This window comes from Malaclemys terrapin, chromosome 5 (genome assembly GCF_027887155.1).
Source record: "Malaclemys terrapin pileata isolate rMalTer1 chromosome 5, rMalTer1.hap1, whole genome shotgun sequence".
NCBI lineage: Eukaryota > Metazoa > Chordata > Testudines > Emydidae > Malaclemys > Malaclemys terrapin.
The window spans coordinates 53,475,804-53,494,733 of NC_071509.1; the positions used below are offsets into that span (position 1 = coordinate 53,475,804).

General features: G+C 42.4%; 1 protein-coding gene across 1 annotated transcript; it reads left to right on the forward strand.

Annotated features, from left to right (window-relative positions):
• The first annotated feature begins 638 nt into the window (after positions 1–638).
• Positions 639–15,025, forward strand: EXOC1L (exocyst complex component 1 like). The gene is made up of 3 exons (XM_054029398.1): positions 639–759; positions 5,961–6,091; positions 14,714–15,025. Exons 1-3 carry the CDS (start codon positions 639–641, stop codon positions 14,975–14,977), a joined length of 516 nt encoding a protein of 171 aa, XP_053885373.1. The 3' UTR covers positions 14,978–15,025.
• Positions 15,026–18,930: the final 3,905 nt, after the last annotated feature.

Consider the following 18,930-nt stretch of genomic DNA (forward strand, 5'->3'; position numbering starts at 1 on the left):
CAGATTGCCAAACAATAGGCCAGATTCACCCTGATGAAAATCTGGATTTGGACTAATGCTGAAGCTACTTTTCGGTCTGGAGCCAAGAGCTGGTTGGCACTTTGCTCTGAAGCAATGCACGCAGACCTGTGGGGAAAGTTAAGTGTTCGGCAGCCGCGCTACTGTAGGAGAGGAGGGAGGGAAAGGGTGGGTAGATAGCCCTGCTTCTGCCTTTCCTCTTGCCAGTGGTAATATTCTTAATGGAAGATGATCCCAATCGATATCTCCAGTCAGCTGTTAACTGATGGGTATAATGGAATCAAACCGAGGTCGTGGGTCTTTATTGAAGGTTTGATATTAAAAATGCCTGTGCAGGGTAACAGCCGGGGGGCTATATATGTCTGCAACACCCATACGCACGAGTATGCCCCCACCACCATCAAACTCCGGACAAGCCGCAGAGAGTCAGTGCTGGGCGCGAGTGGCGGCAGGCGGCTGCTCTTGTCAGGAGGCTGGGAAGTTGGAGGTTTGTCTGAGGCCTGATCGGGGTGTCTGCAGAGACCGAGACCCCCGGGCACCTGCTCGGGAGCCGCGAAACGGGGCAGCAAGAGACCCAGAGAGAGAGAGAGTCACCATCAGCCTCGCCTGCCGCGAAGGAAATGTCCTCGCTGGTGAAAGAAGACTTGCAAAAGAAGCTGTTTCACCCCCTGGGGCAGAGCCTGCGGGAGTTCATAGAGATCGAGTGCTCAGCCCACGACACGTTTTACCTCTGTGCCGCAGGTAACGCAGGGGCGGCGGGGGCAGGTGTATCGGTCTCTAGGAAGGAGCCCCGCGCTCTGCGAGCAAGCGGCGGGCTCGCCCTCTCCCACGCGCGTCCGGGCTGCGGGCTCCCAGCGAGCCTGCGAACGATGCTGGGTCCTGCTGCGGGCCCAGCTCGGGCCCTGATTTGCATTGGTCACTAGGTGCATTTCAACATCTGCATTGCACATCAGGCTCTTATATTGATAGCAACGGTGCCAGGCGCTGGAGGGGAACGTTTGCCCTAGTTTTGTGACTCCGAGTCTCCCTGCAGCACGCTGGCCTGGCACCTGACCTTGCACCTTCCCGTTTCGCAGATCCTGGAATACTTGCATGTGGAATGTGCATGGTACTAGACTGATGAACTATTTTGAAGTTGTATTCAAAGGGCTCTAATGCAAGCTCTTTCCCCGTGGCGGTCTGGACAACTGCCCTTAGAGCAGAGACTTGTCCCGTGGTGGGAATAGCAGGGTCGGTGGGAGGGGACGGCGGTGTACTGAACTCTTAGGAAGTGCTGCTCCTCTCAGAAAGGTTTTTAACTAATGATCCTGCGTCCAACTTAGGCTTTGGCCTAGTATAATTGAAACAAACGCAGGGCGCTTGTTTCGATATTAAACCAAGTGTAGATACAAGCAAAGATAGCACAGAAGCCTCGTACGTGAGACCGTGTGGCTCTCTTCTTGGTGAAGTGTAACTGACAGCTACCTTTGCTCCGCTGCGCGCCAGACTCCTAACCTTAAACCCGAGGAGACGGGTGTCTGGGGCCTTGTTGCTTTATGTTGGCTGTTGACACGAATATAGCCTACATTTTACGATCGTGCCTGCGCCGCTGTCCATTGTCTGAAGGATCTTCCTTTGTTAAATGGAAGGCTTAAAGCGTCGCTTTCATTAATTCACAGTATGTGCAACAGATTATAATTGCATAGTAAGAAGGATCCGAGATTTCCACATGAGGATGTTTAGGAATAGCCTCTGGCCCAAGCACATTGTGTGTGGTAATAAAGCGAGTGACAGTATAGAACAGTAACTGGATAGCCCCTTAGCCACATGCGTTTTCCAAATGCATCGCTGAGAGTGGATACAAACTGTTCACGCAGCGAGAAGAGAAGGGGGAGTGTAAAATTTGCCGCCCTGTGTTATAGCAGGGCATCGCCACTGAAATAAATCGTTTGAACAAGAAAAGGGTAAATCAGTGAAGAATTTGGTCCTATGATGTTGGGCAATAATATATATATAGGGCTTGATCCCGCACGATTAAATGCGGGCATAACTCCCATTGACTTCAATGGGAATGTTGCCTGAATAAAAAGTAGCGGAGCCTATAATGCGAGCTTGTATTTGAAATAAGTGGCGAGCAACTAAACTGCAACACTTCCTCCCGCTGTAGTTAATGGCATTAAATGGGTTGGAATCTTTTGGGACAGGCCAGTATGTTGCCAGATTGCTGTCTCTGCTGTCAGTCTCAATCAAGCAGTTCCTTTGCAGTCTTAAAATGTGGACATGCATAAAGCAAGAGGAGTCTGAAACCATTAGCCTTGTCTGAAGTCTCTCTAGGTTTGTCATTTGTATCTAGTTCGGGGCATTTCCTTGTCTACAGCATGACACCTACTGCATTGCTCAGAATCCCTGCACTTTTGGAAAGTTGTAGCCAACATTTAGGAAGTTGAAAATAGGGTTGGAAAGGAGTATGCATTTTTCCCCTACTTCAGACCAGTTCTGAAAAGCACCAGATACATAGTTGTTTATAATACACAAAAATGAGATTGTGAATAGTTTTCTAACATTTTGTATTGACTATTTGCAAACATTTTGTGTAGCTAATTGCCTTTAAAAGACTGCCATTTTATAATACTAATTGTATTTTTATAATAACCATAACATTCTTCAGTAAACATGTTCTCTTCCTCTTTTTTTAGTGTTTGCAGTCCCCATCCCCTCATTGTGTTTAAGTATAGTTTCTTGTTATTCATTGCCTGAAGTACATCTTTGTTTAAGCCAAGGGATTGTGAATGTTCATTACTATAATAAAGTAAGATTGTTCACAGTGGCACAACCTTATTACTAGAATATTTACAAAAAAATTTCAAATGTGTCTGCTATATAAATTTGTCAATGCCTATTTAATAAATATCACCTAGTGAAATACAATTTCATTGATTTCTAAATGTATTGTTTTTATACCACTGAAAGCTGTTCAGAATTAGGGAATTTATAAATGATTAGTAGGTAGAAGTGAATATTACTTTCTGCTCCCTTTTTGTTCTTGAGGTTCAAACCATGTGCTACATATGGGCTTCAGGAATTTTTGTGAAGGTTGATAGTTTGTACAACTATGATACATTTTTTAAAAATCAGATTAAAGTTGTTATAGAACATTCAAAGGGAAAAAAGAGAGCAAAAGCTCCTTCTGAAATATTTGAGTGTTGTTTCCACAGAATAAAAAGAACAAACCAGTGAAGAAATCTAAACAAATTCACCTAATGGAGAATCTCTGTAGACATAATGGAAAATATACTGAAATTTAAGAATGGAGAGTGAGTGTGTGCGCGCGCACGTGTGTGTGAGAGAGAACCCCCCCCCACTCTAACATAGTTGGGTAAGTGGTGGGCACAGAGTAAATCTGATCTTGAAAGTTGGTGAGCATCCTCCAATTCCTACTGTAGTCACTGAGAGTTCAAGTTGCTCAGCACCTTGCAGGATACAGTCCTTAATCCTGACCTAAACAGCTCTTTCTAATCCTGGAAGTTTCTTGAATAGAGCCTCCCAGTGATATCATATAAGGTCAGAAGGGTGATGGCTTTGTGCAGTATCCATAAGGGATTAGGAGAAAAGGAGCCCAAATTTGTTTTAATTTTAAAAAATTCTGTGAATGCTGAAAACAGGTTGGTATTTTTGTGCATTTAGAAGGTGTACAAATATCAGGCATGAAATCTTTTAAAACAAAATTGTTACTGTTTTAATATCCTTTAAATACAGACAAATGTTTTCTAATTCTTCACAAGTATATATTCTAGCAGCACAATTAGTGTAAGATCAAAACATTCTACCTAAAATCTTATCCTTTCAATAGTAGTCTCAATTTATTCTTCCTGGTTAACCTGTATTATGCCTGTCAATAGCTTGTAAGAAAGAAAATATTGTAAACCAAATATTTGCATAGATGCAAACAGAAACCTTTAGCAGACTATCCCATTTAAAGCTATACTACAATAAAACCACAATGCAGGTAGATAAATGCTGCTATTTCCATGCCATATTCTCAATATTGTCTCTCTTCACTTTCATAGTGGCAAATGGTAAAAGTCTGGAATTAGGATATTATATACTCCCCTACATTGAATCACTAATCAACCCAATTAGTGGCAAAACTGAAACGTAGAGATGTCTAGCCATTTTTAGCAACTGCGTTTTGATGTGGTTAGGAGGGATTGCAATGACATCTTAATATCATCCATTGGAAAATACAAGCATCCCCAAACTGCATCTCTTTCTTCTTTAAAACACCCCAGGAAACAATTTAAACAATCCAAGGCACTATAATGTGGCTCCTCTCCCCCAAGAAGAAATTTCAAACCTAAATTAAATGGGAAATCTGAGAAATGCTGATATACAATTTGTCACGGGAATATGAGGAATAGGAACTTGGATAACCTAAATTACCAAAGAAGTGAGGACATATTTTAGATGAGCTAGGACTTCACTACTTCTAGGGCTGTTTCTTAACACATGTTCTTCTCAGATGTCATGATTTTAACTCCTAGTTGGAGTCTAGAGCCTAGCACTAGAAAAAAAAGCAGTAATTAGTTGGGTTTCCCAACAGACAGGGCCAGGAAGAAAAAAAGCAAGCCACCCTGTTTTACTGTGCATTTGCAGGAAAAACTATATTCAGTGTATTTGTTGTTTTGGGTTTGTCTCTGTATTTCAGGATGAAATATGGGCTTAACCCAGTAAACCCTTGCACATGGGAGTAATCCCTCTTCTGTAAATGGAGTTATACACTTTAGCAAGAATTTGCAAGATCAGGCCCTACACTTGTTTTTATTTTAAAACTGTTTCTTTTTTTAAGTACAGTAAAATGATTGACAAAAAAAGCATAAAACTTCCTCCACAGGGACTACCAATTTCTTGCTAACAAGTCAGGGCAAAAGAAATTTGGATAGGAAGAAGTTATTGCCAGATGTCCAGGAATTCCATTTTAAAAACATGCTGTGCTTCTAGTACTGGTCTTCACCCTTTTTCTACAGCTTTCTACTCTCAGACCAGATCACTCCCCCAGAGGGTATGTGATGATGTCTAGTGGAGAGGTCAGGCTGCAGCTGCAGGGGAAGAATGGTTTTGGAGTACTATGCTGAAGAAGCAGGCCATTAGGTCAGAGGTGTACCACTTCTCAGAAGGGTGCCGGAGTTACAAATCTTTGTATGAAGCCATAGACACCATCTGACAATTAAAAAAGAAAATAAACCTACCTAATATAGGTGTTCAAATTCCAGTATCCCCCACTAATTCACATGCATAATCCACAATACTGATCTCCTTTTCAGTGCTTAATGCAATTAATTAATTAATATTGATGAGGATTATGAAGAGTTTTTCTATCCTTCCTTCACTTACTCCCTATTAGCAGAAGATAATCACAGACAAGTTGGAACTTCAAGTACTATTTCTTAAATACTACATGTTATTTGTTTTGTATTCTATTAATATTTTATAGGAAAACAGATCTTCCATTCATAGGAAGTATACAAACATTAATGTAAATGCACAGACTCAGAACTGATTTTGGTCACAGTCCATCAACTCAGTGGACCTTTGCATGTGCATGGTGCACAACTGAAGTAAGTAGGATTCCAGACACATGAGGATCTACTTGCACAGATCTAAAGGCAGGATCAGGGCCTTAATGAGTGTATTCTTTAGTAAACCCAACAACAAAGCTTTCCCACAAACAAGATTAGTCTTTACAGGCTGGGTTAGGGTGAAAAAAGAATCTATTAAAAGCAAATAGAGTTTATGGGCTGCAAACATTGGGCTAAATTCTGCTCGCTGTGCAAACAAACCCATCAAGTTTCATATAGCTCTAGTTTTTAAACTATTGTTTAAAATGCAGCTTGATGAAGTATTTCATTTTCAGACATTTTGGAAACCAATTGTCTGTTTGAGTAAACTAGTTTTTTGTCTTGCAGTGACTAAAGGTGGAGAAGTAGAAATATCTATGGTGAAACACTTTAGAATAGATCTGGATGAGAAATATGAAATGGCTGAAAAGTGGCTTTTGAAAGATCTGGAGATGATTGATGGAAAAGAAGCAGACACTGTAAGTGCTGTATTTTATTGTAAGTTTCTATTAGCACAATGCATTTGTTACAATTTGACAACAGATGAGGTGCAGTTCTACTAAGAAAGATTCTGTAAAAAAAAGTGGCATAATGGGGATACAGATTTATCATTTGTCAGAGACTCCAGATCACATTTGCTCCACTTACAATAATTTTTTTTTTGTCAGCTCTGTAAACTCAGCTTAGATATGAGAGTCAAGATGGCCTATTTCTTGCTTGTATGTCATTGTAGAAATAGACAGGGCCGGCTCTAGGTTTTTTGCCACTCCAAGCAAAAAGAATGGCTGGAATGCTGCCCCTAGAATTGTGCCGCCCCAAGCACGTGCTTGCTTTGCTGGTGCCTACAGCTGGACCTCGTAATAGAGATTTTCCCAGTCACTTTTTGACCTCAGCTACACCAGTGTAAATCTGGAGTAGATCAGTAGATTAACATTGGTGTAACTAAGAGGAAAATTTAACTCAATGTCTTCAGTTGAGTTACTTACATTTGAACTTGGAATAACCTGAGTAAAGATGAGGAAAATTCCAGAGTTTCAACTTGCAGAACTTTATATAAAGTTCTGCAAGGTGTGGGGACAAAATTATTCCTATCAGTGGAAGCAGCATCTGGGGATTCTGCCCCCTTAGCTCACAAATTCTGAGGTCCTCATGGCTCTCAGCAGATCTTCAGGATGCAAGAGCATCTGCCTACTGCTGTGCTGCCAGGGAATCCCCAGACCATGCCTAGTCCCTGAACATTCCCAAGTGTTGCAGAGTGGAGAAGTAAGTGGCACAAATTTGTGTGCCCAGAAGGTAGCCTGCACCTATAGATATGGAGTGGAAACATGGACCTTTAACTAACAAATCTTGATTTAATCTTGCTTTTTCAAAATTAAAAAAACTAAATTAGTGTTTGTATACAAACTTGCACGGGTTTAACTAAATCACTTAAAGATTAAGTCCACGTGCACCTAAACAAGGCCTAAGACACTTAATGATTTACTCTTTTTAAATAGATGTAGTGACCACACACTATTTTATTACACTGGAGCTTTCCCATGAAAACCTCCACAGATATAATGAAAAAAGAGGTGGACCCAAAGACATGGAGCTAGCAACTGCATTCCCATGAACTGCAATCTTTAAATATTTGGGACTAAATCTTGCTCACATTACTTTACTTGGTTCCTCTGAATGTTTTTCATGAGTAAACAGGATGTATATATCTTTGATACTTATACAGCCCTCATCACTAATCTGAGCACCTGCAAATCTTTTAATGTATTTATCTTCACAACACCCCAGTAAGTTGGGGAAGTACTATTATCCCCATTTTAAGATACAGAACTGAAGCACAGAGAAGCTAAGTGACTTGCCCAAGTTCACACACAAAGTGTATAGCAGACTAGGGAGATCCAGGTTTAATTTCCAAGTCCTAGCCTAGTGCCCTAATCACTGGACCTGCAGCTAAAGGATTCAAATTAGTAGTAATTCATGTGTAGCTATGGAAGGGGCAAAATTGGCAGTAAAAACAGACATCAGAACAAACCCAGAGACAGAATTAAATTCAGTTTTACAGAAGATGAAGGTGCATTGAGGTAAATGCAATAAGGTATTTTCAATACAAGATTTTAATAGATATTCAGCCAAATGAATAGAATCCAAGTACAAATACTGCAATAAATTCTACATAAAAATGAATTCATGCAGAGTTCTCAAAGAAAAAAATCAGTGCAATTTTCTTCCAAGAAAAACAAAGCTTGGTCTGAATCATTCACCCCCAAAAGATTGTCCCTCTTCACACCTCTCTCTTCAATGGAATGCTAAATTGTATTATACTGTTCAGCCACTAGATGGCTGTGTGTGAAATACAGTACTTCCTTTAAACAAACCTCAGCCATACCTGGCAGAGCATTAAGGGATCTTATGATGAATATATCTTAAAGGCAAGCTGTACAGCCAGTCCATATCTGATACAGAACAACATGACCTGGTGTCAGGAGTAAAGAATAGAAACAGAAGGGAAAAGGCTACAAAGGTTGCAGACAGAAGAAACAAAGCAACAAAGGTTTCAGGATCTCATCAACGTACCACTCTTCAATGCCCTAGAGAATTTCAACTTCGATAAACCTTCAGAATGGAAAGACTGGAAATAATATTTTGCAAGATTTTGCATGGCAACCAAGCTGAACCAAGAAACTGGAGATATACAGCTATTGTCTTTATTTTATGCTATGGGGAAGCAAGCAGAGCATATCTTTAAGTCCTTTGACTTCACTGAAAATAGTCAAAGATAACTATGAAAGGGTTCTGACTATGTTTGATGCATACTCTATACCTCTCTATACCTCATAGAAATGTTTATGAAAGAGCATGTTTTCACCAGGGAATTCAAGAACCAGGGGAAAATGTTGAATGTTTTATAAGAGCTGTGTACATTGTTTGAAAACTGATTTTAGGGAAGGCAAGACGTGAAAATATCAGACTGTAGTGGGGTGGCCGCCACACTCCATGAGAAAAAGGGCTGGAACAAGCCAGAGAGGCTGCGCAGACCAGCAGCCGATCAGCAAAGGCCTATGGAGAGCCAGTCAGGACTGGGGTTGACCCCATATAAAGCCTGCCTAGCAAAGGAGACTAGTAAGGGGGAGGACTGGCTCCTGAGGTAAGGAGTCCTATCAGGGGGTAGCTGTGTTGGTCTGTATCCACAAAAAAACAAGGAATCCAGTGGCACCTTAAAGACTAAGATTTGGACATAAGTTTTCATGGGTAAAAAAAAAACACCTCACTTCTTCAGATGCATGGAGTGAAAGTTAGATGCCTGCATCTGTAACTTTCACTCCATGCATCTGAAGAAGTGAGGTTTTTTTTACCCACAAAAGCTTATGCCCAAATAAATCTGTTAGTCTTTAAGGTGCCACCAGACTCCTTGTTGTTTTTGAGTTAAGGAGATAGCACCTTTGACAGAGCAGTGCTGGGCAGGCTCAGGGGAGCAGAGGAGAGCTCTGGCCCAGTTACCTGCCAGGCTGCGGCTCCTGATAAAAAGGGTCGAGAAGGTGCACGGGGCCAAAGGGGAAGTGGCCCAGGGAAGATAGGCGGACAGGAGGGGAGAGAAGGAGGGCAGAGAGAGGCTGCTGCTACAGGGTCCCTGGGTCGGGACCCAGAGTAGCAGGTGGGCCTGGGTCTCTCCTTCCCCCCCCCCCGCCTTGCACTTCACCTGGCCACAGGAGTGTGGCCAAAATAGACTGCAACTTGCCCCTGAGGTGAGGGGCTAGACTTTGGGGTTGTGGCTGGCCACTGAGGCAGGTGCAAGCTAAAGGACTGATGTTAACCTCCCCTCCCCCCAGAAGGGGGTGAGACTGGAGTAGTGGGTACTGCCAGAGGGTAGTGTCCTGAAGCAGATGCCTCTGAGCAGGGAACAATGCGGTCCCAACCAGCAGAGCAGACAATGGGCGAGACAGCACGCGCAGAAGGTGCTCCACGGCTGACAAGAGCTAATTCCTGGAGCAACGAGCAGGAGGCGCCAGCGGTGATGAGTCCTGACCCCATTACAGACTGGTAATTGGGTTAACAGATTAAAACCTTTCACAGCAGCTACAACTGCAGAGAGATTTAACCCTAGCCACAGCTATACAGATAGCAAAACAGTCAGAATTAGTCAAACAGAACAAAAGGCAGGAGCAACTTGAAAAGCCTGAAACTAGCCTAGAAGCTATAACAGACACTTGAGTGTTAAAAGGCATCATAATAAAACCCCTGTGGCAAAGAGAGAGAACTCCCAATCTAAAAAGAATAAATTCCAGCCAACATGCACAAGGTATGTGTCACAGGGTCCACTCACACAGTGACACCTCCTGCTGGCCACCCTGGGGATTAGTTCTGCCAGGTGGTGCACTTTCTTCAGGTGGTGCCTATCCCATCGTCCTCTCCCTCTGCAGATCCACCTCACTCCAGGAACCGTGGCATCCTCATCATGACTCAGCCCTTCAGCCAGGTCACTAAGATCCTCACCTTCTAGGGAATTCAGAGTCTTTCCAGACCTGCTGTCTGTCTAGCATCTGCAATGCCCAGGCCACTCCCCAGTAGCTGGTAGGGGAACCCAGGCCTGCCCTCTACTTGGGTTCCAGTCCAGGGACCCTCAACAGTCCTGAGCTTTCCTCTCCTAACCCTCACTGCACCTTCCCTAGACTGCTTCCAACCACTGGTCCCCCTTCTCTCTCTGGGTCTACCAGCTCCAAAACCCTTCTCCCTCTTCCCAGGAAATGACTGCATCCTACTCACTCTGCAGTCTCCAAACACTCCTCCCCATTTCCAGAGAGTGTCTGCCCTTTCTCAGCAGCCCCCACTGCTTACAATTTCCTATCTTTATAAGTCCAGCCCAGCTCAGACCTGGACTCCTTTACTCATTCAAGGGATTACTTGGCCACCTGATTACCCTCAGCTGTGGCCTGTTGGATTAATTAACTGCTTTCTTTGCCTTCATTAACATTTTCAGGGCAAGTGTGGGTTGAACACCCATCACAGTGTGGAAAAAGACATATCCCAAGAGATGATGCATTTCCAGCTGAGGCACATGGTGTAATAATTGTACAATATATGGACATGTCTGCGTCTGTTTGCTGCACCAAAGCAGTCAGGGAGTTGATTCATATTCTAGACAATCAAAAGTAATTGTTTCTGGAATCTATCACTTGTGATGACAGAGCCTGCCTGGAGAGTGAAACTGAATATTCAGGGCAAGACTACTGACTTTAAAACTGACTCAGGAGTTGATGTCTCAGTCCTCTCAGAAGGGATGTACAATCACTTTAACCCCTCCCACAGCTTAAGTCGCCAGACACAGCTCTGAGTAGCCCTGGAGGTATTCTGAACTGCATGTACCAGTTCATCACAGAAACTGTTTACAAAGATAAAAGCTATGCATTCATAGAAAATCAGAAGGTCATCTAGTCCAACCCCCTGCTCAAAGCAGGAGCAACCACAACTAAATCATCCCCACCAGGGCTTTGTCAAGGCAGGCTTTAAAAACCTCTAAGGATGGAGATTCCACCACCTTCCTAGGTAACCTATTCCAGTGCTTCACCACTGGTGAAATAGTTTTTCCTAATAGCCAACCTAGACTTCCCCCATTGCAACTTGAGACCATTGCTGCTTGTGCTGTCATCTGCCACCACTGAGAACAGCTGAGCTCCATCCTCTTTGGAACCCCCCCCTTCAGGTAGTTGAAGGCTGCTATCAAATTCCCCCTCACTCTTCTCTTCTGCAGACTAAATAGCCCCATTTCCCTCAGCCTCTCCTCTTAAGTCATGTTCCAGCCCCCTAATCATTTTTGTTGCCCTCTGCTGGACTCCCTCCAATTTTTCCACATCCTTTCTTTAGTGGGGGAGCACAAAACTGGATGCAGTACTGCAGATGTAGCCTCACCAGTTCCGAATAGAGAGGAATAATCACTTCCCTTGATCTGCTGGCAATTCTCCTACTAATGCAGCCCAATATGCCATTAGCCTTCTTGGCAACAAGGGCACACTGTTCATATCCAGCTTCTAATCCACTGTAATCTCCAGGTCCTTTTCTGCAGAACTGCCGTGTAGCCAGTCAGCCCCCTGCCTGTAGCAGTGCCTGGGATTCTTCCACCCTAAGTGCAGGACTCTGCACTTGTCCTTATTGAACCTTAGAGGTCTTTTGGCCCAATCCTCCAATTTGTCTAGGTCACTCTGGACCCTATCCGTACCCTCCAGCGTATCTACCTCTCCCCGCAGCTTAGTGTCATCCGCGAACTTGCAAAGGGTGCAATCTATCCCATCATCCAGATGATTAATGAAGATGTTGAACAAAACCAGCCCCAGACTGACCCCTGGGGCACTCCGCTTGGTACCGGCTGCCAACTAGACATTGAGCCGTTGAGCACTACCTGTTGAGCCTGACAATCTAGCCAGCTTTCTGTCCACCTTATAGTCCATTCATCCAATCCATACTTTAACTTACTGGCAAGAATACTGTGAAAGACCATATCAAAAGCTTTGCTAAAGTCAAGGTATATGATGTCCATCACTTTCCCCATATCCACAGAGCCAGTTATCTCATCACAGAAGGCAATCAGGTAGTCAGGCATGACTTGCCCTTGGTGAATCCATGTTGACTGTTCCTGATCACCTTCCTCTCCTCCAAGTGCTTCAAAATGGATTCCTTGAGGACCTGCTCCATGATTTTTCCATGGATTGAGGTGAGGCTGACCAGTCTGTAGTTCCCCAGATTCTCCTTCCCTTTTTTTAAAGATGGGCACTCTGGTTGCCTTTTTCCAATTGTTCAGAGTGCCTAGGATCAAAGACCAACAACCTTCTCAGCTGCAATATGGCAGCCCTTATGGGCTAGTGAAAGAAATTGATGACAGATATGATAATAGGGGACTTTCGAAATGAGATCCAGTACAAATCCACAAAGACAATGCTGAACCATACAGTATATAAAACATACCTACCGAAGAGTCTCTTTGGAAGAGACTAGATGCAGATTTATGCAAATTCAGAGGGCATCAAAATCTGTTTGGAGTGGATTGTTTTTCCAGGTATATAGAAATAATGCACTTGAAAGAAATAACGTGTCATAGTGTTACTGAGAAATTGAAAATTATCTTTTGATCACTTCTGTATTCTGGAAAAACTAATGACAGACGACAGACTACAATTCACTGCAGCAGAATGTAAGTCATTCTGAATGAAATATGATTTTGATCATATTATTAGCAGCCCACATTGCCCACAAGCAAAAGGAGATGCTAAGAAAGCTGTACACACAGCCAAGAAAATCCTACAGCAGGAAGATCCATTCCTTGTTCTTCTGAGTAACAGATCAATGCCAACAGCAGCTACTGGATACAGTCCAGCAAAACTCCTGATGGGAAGACAACTCAGGTTCTTTTCCAAAACTTGAGCAGTAGTTCTATCTCCAACATGACCAGACATGAAGTAGCCCAATAGGATAAAAAGGCTAAAAAAAAAAAAGCTTATGAACACTTTTACAACAGATATCACTTGGTTAGAGAACTGCCAGATCTACCACCTGGCGACCATGTTTTTGTCAAATTAGATGGAGAAAAGGGATGGACAACTGCAGCTGCTCTAAAGAAATAATTCAGCACTACGATCATGTGATTGAGACCAACAGTGGAGAGTTCAACAAAAACTGTCAACATCTACGGTTTGTTCCTCAGAAAGAACAATGAGCTGAACAAACTCTACAAATGGCAGATGCAGAACATGAAGAACACTCAGATTCCAAACTGACCAGAGACAGTCATTGCAGCTAGCTAGATGACCGAGTTGTTGTGTTCGGATCATGTAATTAGAAATTTAACACATTTCAGAGATACTTAACAGACTGATCCATACTGAACAAAGTGTGTGATAGTGTAAATATTGTAAATGGTGGGAATGTAGAACTTAAAGGGGGAGATGTAATGGAATGCTAAATTGTATTTTACTGTTCAGTCACTAGGTGTGTGTGTGTGTATATATGTAAAATACCTTATTTAAACAAATATCAGCCATACCTGGCAAAGCCTGAAAGGATTTTATGATGAACACATCTGGAGTGTATATGCAAGCTGTGTAGCTCGTCCATGTCTGGTACAAGAACATGACACTCCGCTCATGCCCATGAGGGGGGAGGGTCAGTCACATCTCCCTTCCCATACTTTGAGTACTTTATGCACTCTGTGTTTATGGTAAATCTGGGTGAATTAGGGTAGGGGGTGGACGACATGTCCAACCACTCCCAGCCCCTCCTGGCTCCATGCAGCTTAGGCCAAAAAAATAACAGTTTAGGGCTGATTTATCTTTCCTCTCGTCATATCCCAGAGCTCCCACAGCCATGGCAGCCAGAAGGACTTGCTCATAGCATGGCTACACTGAACTCCACTCCCATAATGCAGTGATTGAGGGAGCTATCTGAGGGAATCGTCCCAGAGATTTCCTATTCCAGAACCTCCTCCCACAGGTTTTTTTTTCATAGGAGGGTATGATCAAAGGCTGTCTTATTTCTGATGAAAAAAGATTTAATCATAAAGTCATTAACATTAGGATAAATGTTCATAATAAACTACAGCTAATGACATTCACAAAGTTTAATTTAACAGGTTTAATTTCAAAGCCATTGTTAGCATTAAGCAAGCAGAGGAGCCAGTAAACCTAGAAATCTGCAATATAGGCAAAGAAGGCAATCAATACTCTTAATTTGATAGGGGAATTTATTTATAATAGGAGATAAGTGCTTTTCATACAGTACATTTTGGACAATATTACAGTCCTGTACATTTTAAAATTGTGTCTTATAATTGTCATAAGTTGTAGTGTGTTCATTTGGACAAATCCTGAAACCCGTGCTCACATCATTGAGAGTTATACCTGATTACAGACTGTTTTAGGGCATTCTTGGTAAAAATTTAAAAGAACCACCCCTGTAGGAATGTCTATGGATTGTGGAAATATTTCTGAAGTCCAGTGCTAATATTTCATGAATCCATTATAGTGAGATAAAGACTATAAGGTGGCTAAGCATAAAACAATAAATATTGCTGTTCCAGTGCCTATAAAGCTAGTAATTTCATTCTCTCCATTTTTTTTTAGGATAATCCATATTTTGACATGCACTTTGAGAAGGTCTACAGTTGGGAAGCATATAGCTGTGCATCTAAATATGCCTTTGCTCGAACGTTAAACAAATTGAATTACATGTACCTTAAAAAGGACTTGAAGATTGTGAACTTCGATATAACCTACATAAATGATGATTCACTCTGGTCATCCAACAATGGGGACTGTTTAGTACTTATGAAGATATGCTTCTATGCTTCCAACCTTTTGTGTCTGTCCCTGTGTCCTATGCCATAAAGATGGATTTTATAACAATAAGGTGACTAGTGGCTTCCAGTGCCAGATTCCAACAAATCATCTGATATAAAAGATAAGTGCTATGCAGTATTTGCTATTTAATTTTACATATCAACCAAAACCAGAAACCTCATTTTTATATAGATAATGAACTGTTTCTTTCAGTAAGATCCCAATCATGCAAACACTTACACACCAGCCTTCATACAGGTAGTGCCACATGCAGTTGCAGTTACATGCAGGCTCTCTGTCCAGCCCCTGCAATGAACCAACAATGGAAAGGCTACAGCTAAGGCAACTCCCCAGGCATGCACCCCCTCTGGAGTATAAACGCAAAAATTATACCCTCTTGCACTGCACAGGGAACTATAAAGAGTAAGCTCATAAAGTTCGCCCCCTCCTTCAATGTAGAGAGTAATATGCAATAGCCTTTGCCCCTTGAGCTAAGATTCCCACACACTTCACTCCAACTCACTGGTTTAGATAAAGCAAAAACAAATTTATTAACTACAAAAGATAGATTTAAGGGATAGCAAACAGATCAAAGCAGATTACCTAGCATATAAACAAAAAACACAAACTAAGCCAAATATACTAGGTAGATTGGATATGAATTAGCAGATTCTCACTGTAAGAGATGATACAAGCAGGTTGCAGATTCTTAAGGGGCAAGCTGCACTTGCTTGGTTCCCAAACCAGTCTGTGGAAAAATATTGACATCCCAAGATGGAGTCCACAGACATGTGGTCTGGTCACATGTCCTTGTAGAGTCATAGCAGCCATTACTTGGAGGCTATCTGTTGGATTCTCAGGAAGGTTCCCCAGGTGGGAGATAAGCTTCTCCTAAGGCCTATTCTTTCCTAATGGCCCATTGCCCTGAATAGGCCCTTCCCCACCCACTAGCTAGACTGAAAGCATCTTGTCTAGTGGGCATTATCCAGGTGTAACTACATTTGAAATACAGATACATAGTCAATATTCATAACTTCAGATAAAAATGAAATATGCATAAAAATAGGATAATCATATTCAGCAATTCATAACTTTTCCAATTATACCTTACATGATTTATCTTGCATAAAATGCATCATAATTATGCTATAACCAATCATAATAATATCACTATGAAAAATATGGGATGCATTGTCACTGTGGGGAAACATGTGTCTATTATATTTTTTTACAGAGTGTCAAATACTTTTTCATTTTTAACTTCCATCACTTGTGCTACCCTCTTAAAAATTTAAAGTTAGTATTTCCTGATTAATTTTGCCTCTTTCTATTTGCCCCTTTTTTGAGCACAAGTGAATACAAATATATATATTTTGTTCACATCATTTTCTTTGAATCAACTTTGATGCTAACCTAGTTTTGGGAACACAGTTTAACATCCACACTTTCTTCAGCTCTAGAGCAACAGTGACACTGGATAGGAAGGGCTCTGAGTTCTTACAGAGTATTCTTTTCCAGGTTGGGTCTTGCTGAAATGCTCAGGGTCCAAATGACCATCATATTTGGGGGCAGAGACCTTGGGGATTTTTCACCTTTCTCTGCTATATGGGGCCTAGGTCACTTGCAGGTTTCTACTGGAATAAATGTTGAATTCTCTGTAACTTTAAATCTTTAAAGAGGACTTCAGTAATTCAGCCAGAAATTATGGGTCTATTACAAGAGTGGGTGAGTGAGGTTTTGTGGCTTGCAATGGCTCTAACAATTTCTCAGCATATTTTCAGTATGTTACTTAAATGCATATTAATGCCTTTGATTAAATGTAACAATTTAAATAATTGGGTGGCTTTTTAAAAAGCGTTTAGCATTAGCCTACCTCTGCTTCCATTGAAGTCAGTTGTTTTACCATTGAGTTCAGCACTGGCCTAATTGCTCCCATTGAGTGCTTTTGGGAATCTTTCTCAGTCAATTGTAAGAGGTCCGGACTCACCTCTGCAGCACCTCCTGCTGGTCGTCCAGGGAATTAGCTCACCAGTCTCTGGAGCGCCCTCTACAGGCCAGTGATCTGCCTTGTCCTCTGCACTGGCCCCCGTGTCCCTCCAAGGACCCCTGTTGCCCCTTGCTCTGGGTGCTGCCCCCTGGCAATACCCATACATATGCTAGGTCTCCCCTCCCAGGGGAACCCCCACCCACTAACCCCACCTCACCTCAGGTGAAGGCCACTGCCAGTCACCAGCTAGCCCCCACTCTCTGGGGCAGACTGCAGTATAGGCCACTCATCATCAGCAAGGTTGGGTTCGGACCTGCTGCCTTGGCCTAGCCCTGGGCTGCCCTCTACAATCCCCAGTACCCCTTGGCCTATTACCAGGCTGCAGCCTGGGGCTATCCAGGCTGGAGCTCCCCAGCCATACTCCACTCAGGTACACTATCTCTAGCTTGCTACAGCCAGGCCCTTCTCTCTCTGAATACAGAGAGAGACTCTTGAGCTCTTGGCTCCCAGCCTTCTTATACAGGCCAGCTGGGGCTACTTCCCCAATCAGCCCAGTAGCTTTCCCCTTTGCCCCAGCCCTCTGCCAGGGCTGTTTTAAACCCCTCAGGCAGGAGCGGGGTAACCACCCTGCTACACAATATTAAGAAGTGGATTGTAACCCTACAATTCAGCATCAGGAAAGGATAATTCATAGCTGTGTTGCCCCAGGAGCAAGGCCACAGGAGCAAAATCACAGGGTTTCTGCTTCCCCTTTGTTCTAGGTGAAGTAATCTGCAGCCGTCTTTTTGCTAGCCCTCCTGACCAGCATTTCCAAATTAATTTCAGAGAGATATGGGATGCAAGGCCCTGGAGAGGGGGTTTGGCTCCCAGGGTGGGAGGCCCCTGAGTGCCACTGTATACTTTTCTACTAATCATACACATCTTTAGAAATACTATTGCCAATAGATAAGGTGGGATCTTTAATATATGACTATGGTTACTACATTAAATGTGTATTTTGTAAAAATAATTACACTCGATTCACTGATTCTTCCCACCAACTAAGAGCTAAAGTTTTACCAAATTAAATCTATATATAAGGTTGTTAATTTCAATTTATTTTAATCCTTTACTATTACTCTTATGCTGCTTTTGCAAACGTATGGGGGAGTGGAAATCTTTATATTAAACTTTCATTACAAAGCGCACAGCTTTTGGGGTCTGGATGGGGAGGACTATGAAAACTGGCTCTTTTCTGAGAGCATCAGAGCCCCCAGAGAATTTCTGGTTTGAAATCTGGAGTGGGGAAGAAGGACTTGACGATGGAGGAAATACCCCAAACCTGTTATAGAATCTCCCAAACCTCAAGAGATCATCAAGTCCAGTTCCCTGTACTGATGAAGGACCAAGTAAACCTTGTTTGTCCAACCTCTTCTTCAAAACCTCAGTGATGGAGATTCCAAACTCCCTTAGATGCCTATTCCAGATTTTAATTACCCTTGTAGTTAGAAAGTTTTTCTGAATATCTAACCTAGATCTCTCTTGCAGCGGAGTAAGCCCATTGCTTCTTGTTCTACCTTAGCTGAACATGAAGAACAATTGATCATTGTCCTATTAATAACAGCCCTTAACATATTTGAAGACTATCAGGTTCCCCCCAACTCAGTCTTCTTTTTTCAAGACTAAACATGCCTTTTGTTCAAACTTTCCGCATCGGTCAGGTTTACTAAACCTTTATCATTTTTGTAGCTCTCTTTGAGACACTCTCCAATTTGTCTACATCTTTCCTAAAATGTTGATTCATATCCAATTTGTGATCCATTTTAACCCCAGATCCTTTTCAGCAGTACTATCATATTTAGTTCGTATTTTGTAGTCGTGCATCTGATTTTTTTCCTGCCTAAGTGTAGTATTTTGCACTTGTCTTTATTGAATTGCATCTCGTTGATTTCAGGCCAATTCTACAATTTGTCATAGCTGTTTTGAATTCTAATCCTGTCTTCCAGAGAGCTAGCAACCCCTCACAGCTTGATGT

Coding starts and splice junctions, on each gene's coding strand:
- EXOC1L (XM_054029398.1), top strand. CDS start 639: ATGTCCTCGCTGGTGAAAGAAGACTTGCAAAAGAAGCTGTTTCACCCC. Junction 760..5,960: donor GTTTTACCTCTGTGCCGCAG/GTAACGCAGGGG, acceptor TTTGTCTTGCAG/TGACTAAAGGTGGAGAAGTA. Junction 6,092..14,713: donor ATGGAAAAGAAGCAGACACT/GTAAGTGCTGTA, acceptor ATTTTTTTTTAG/GATAATCCATATTTTGACAT.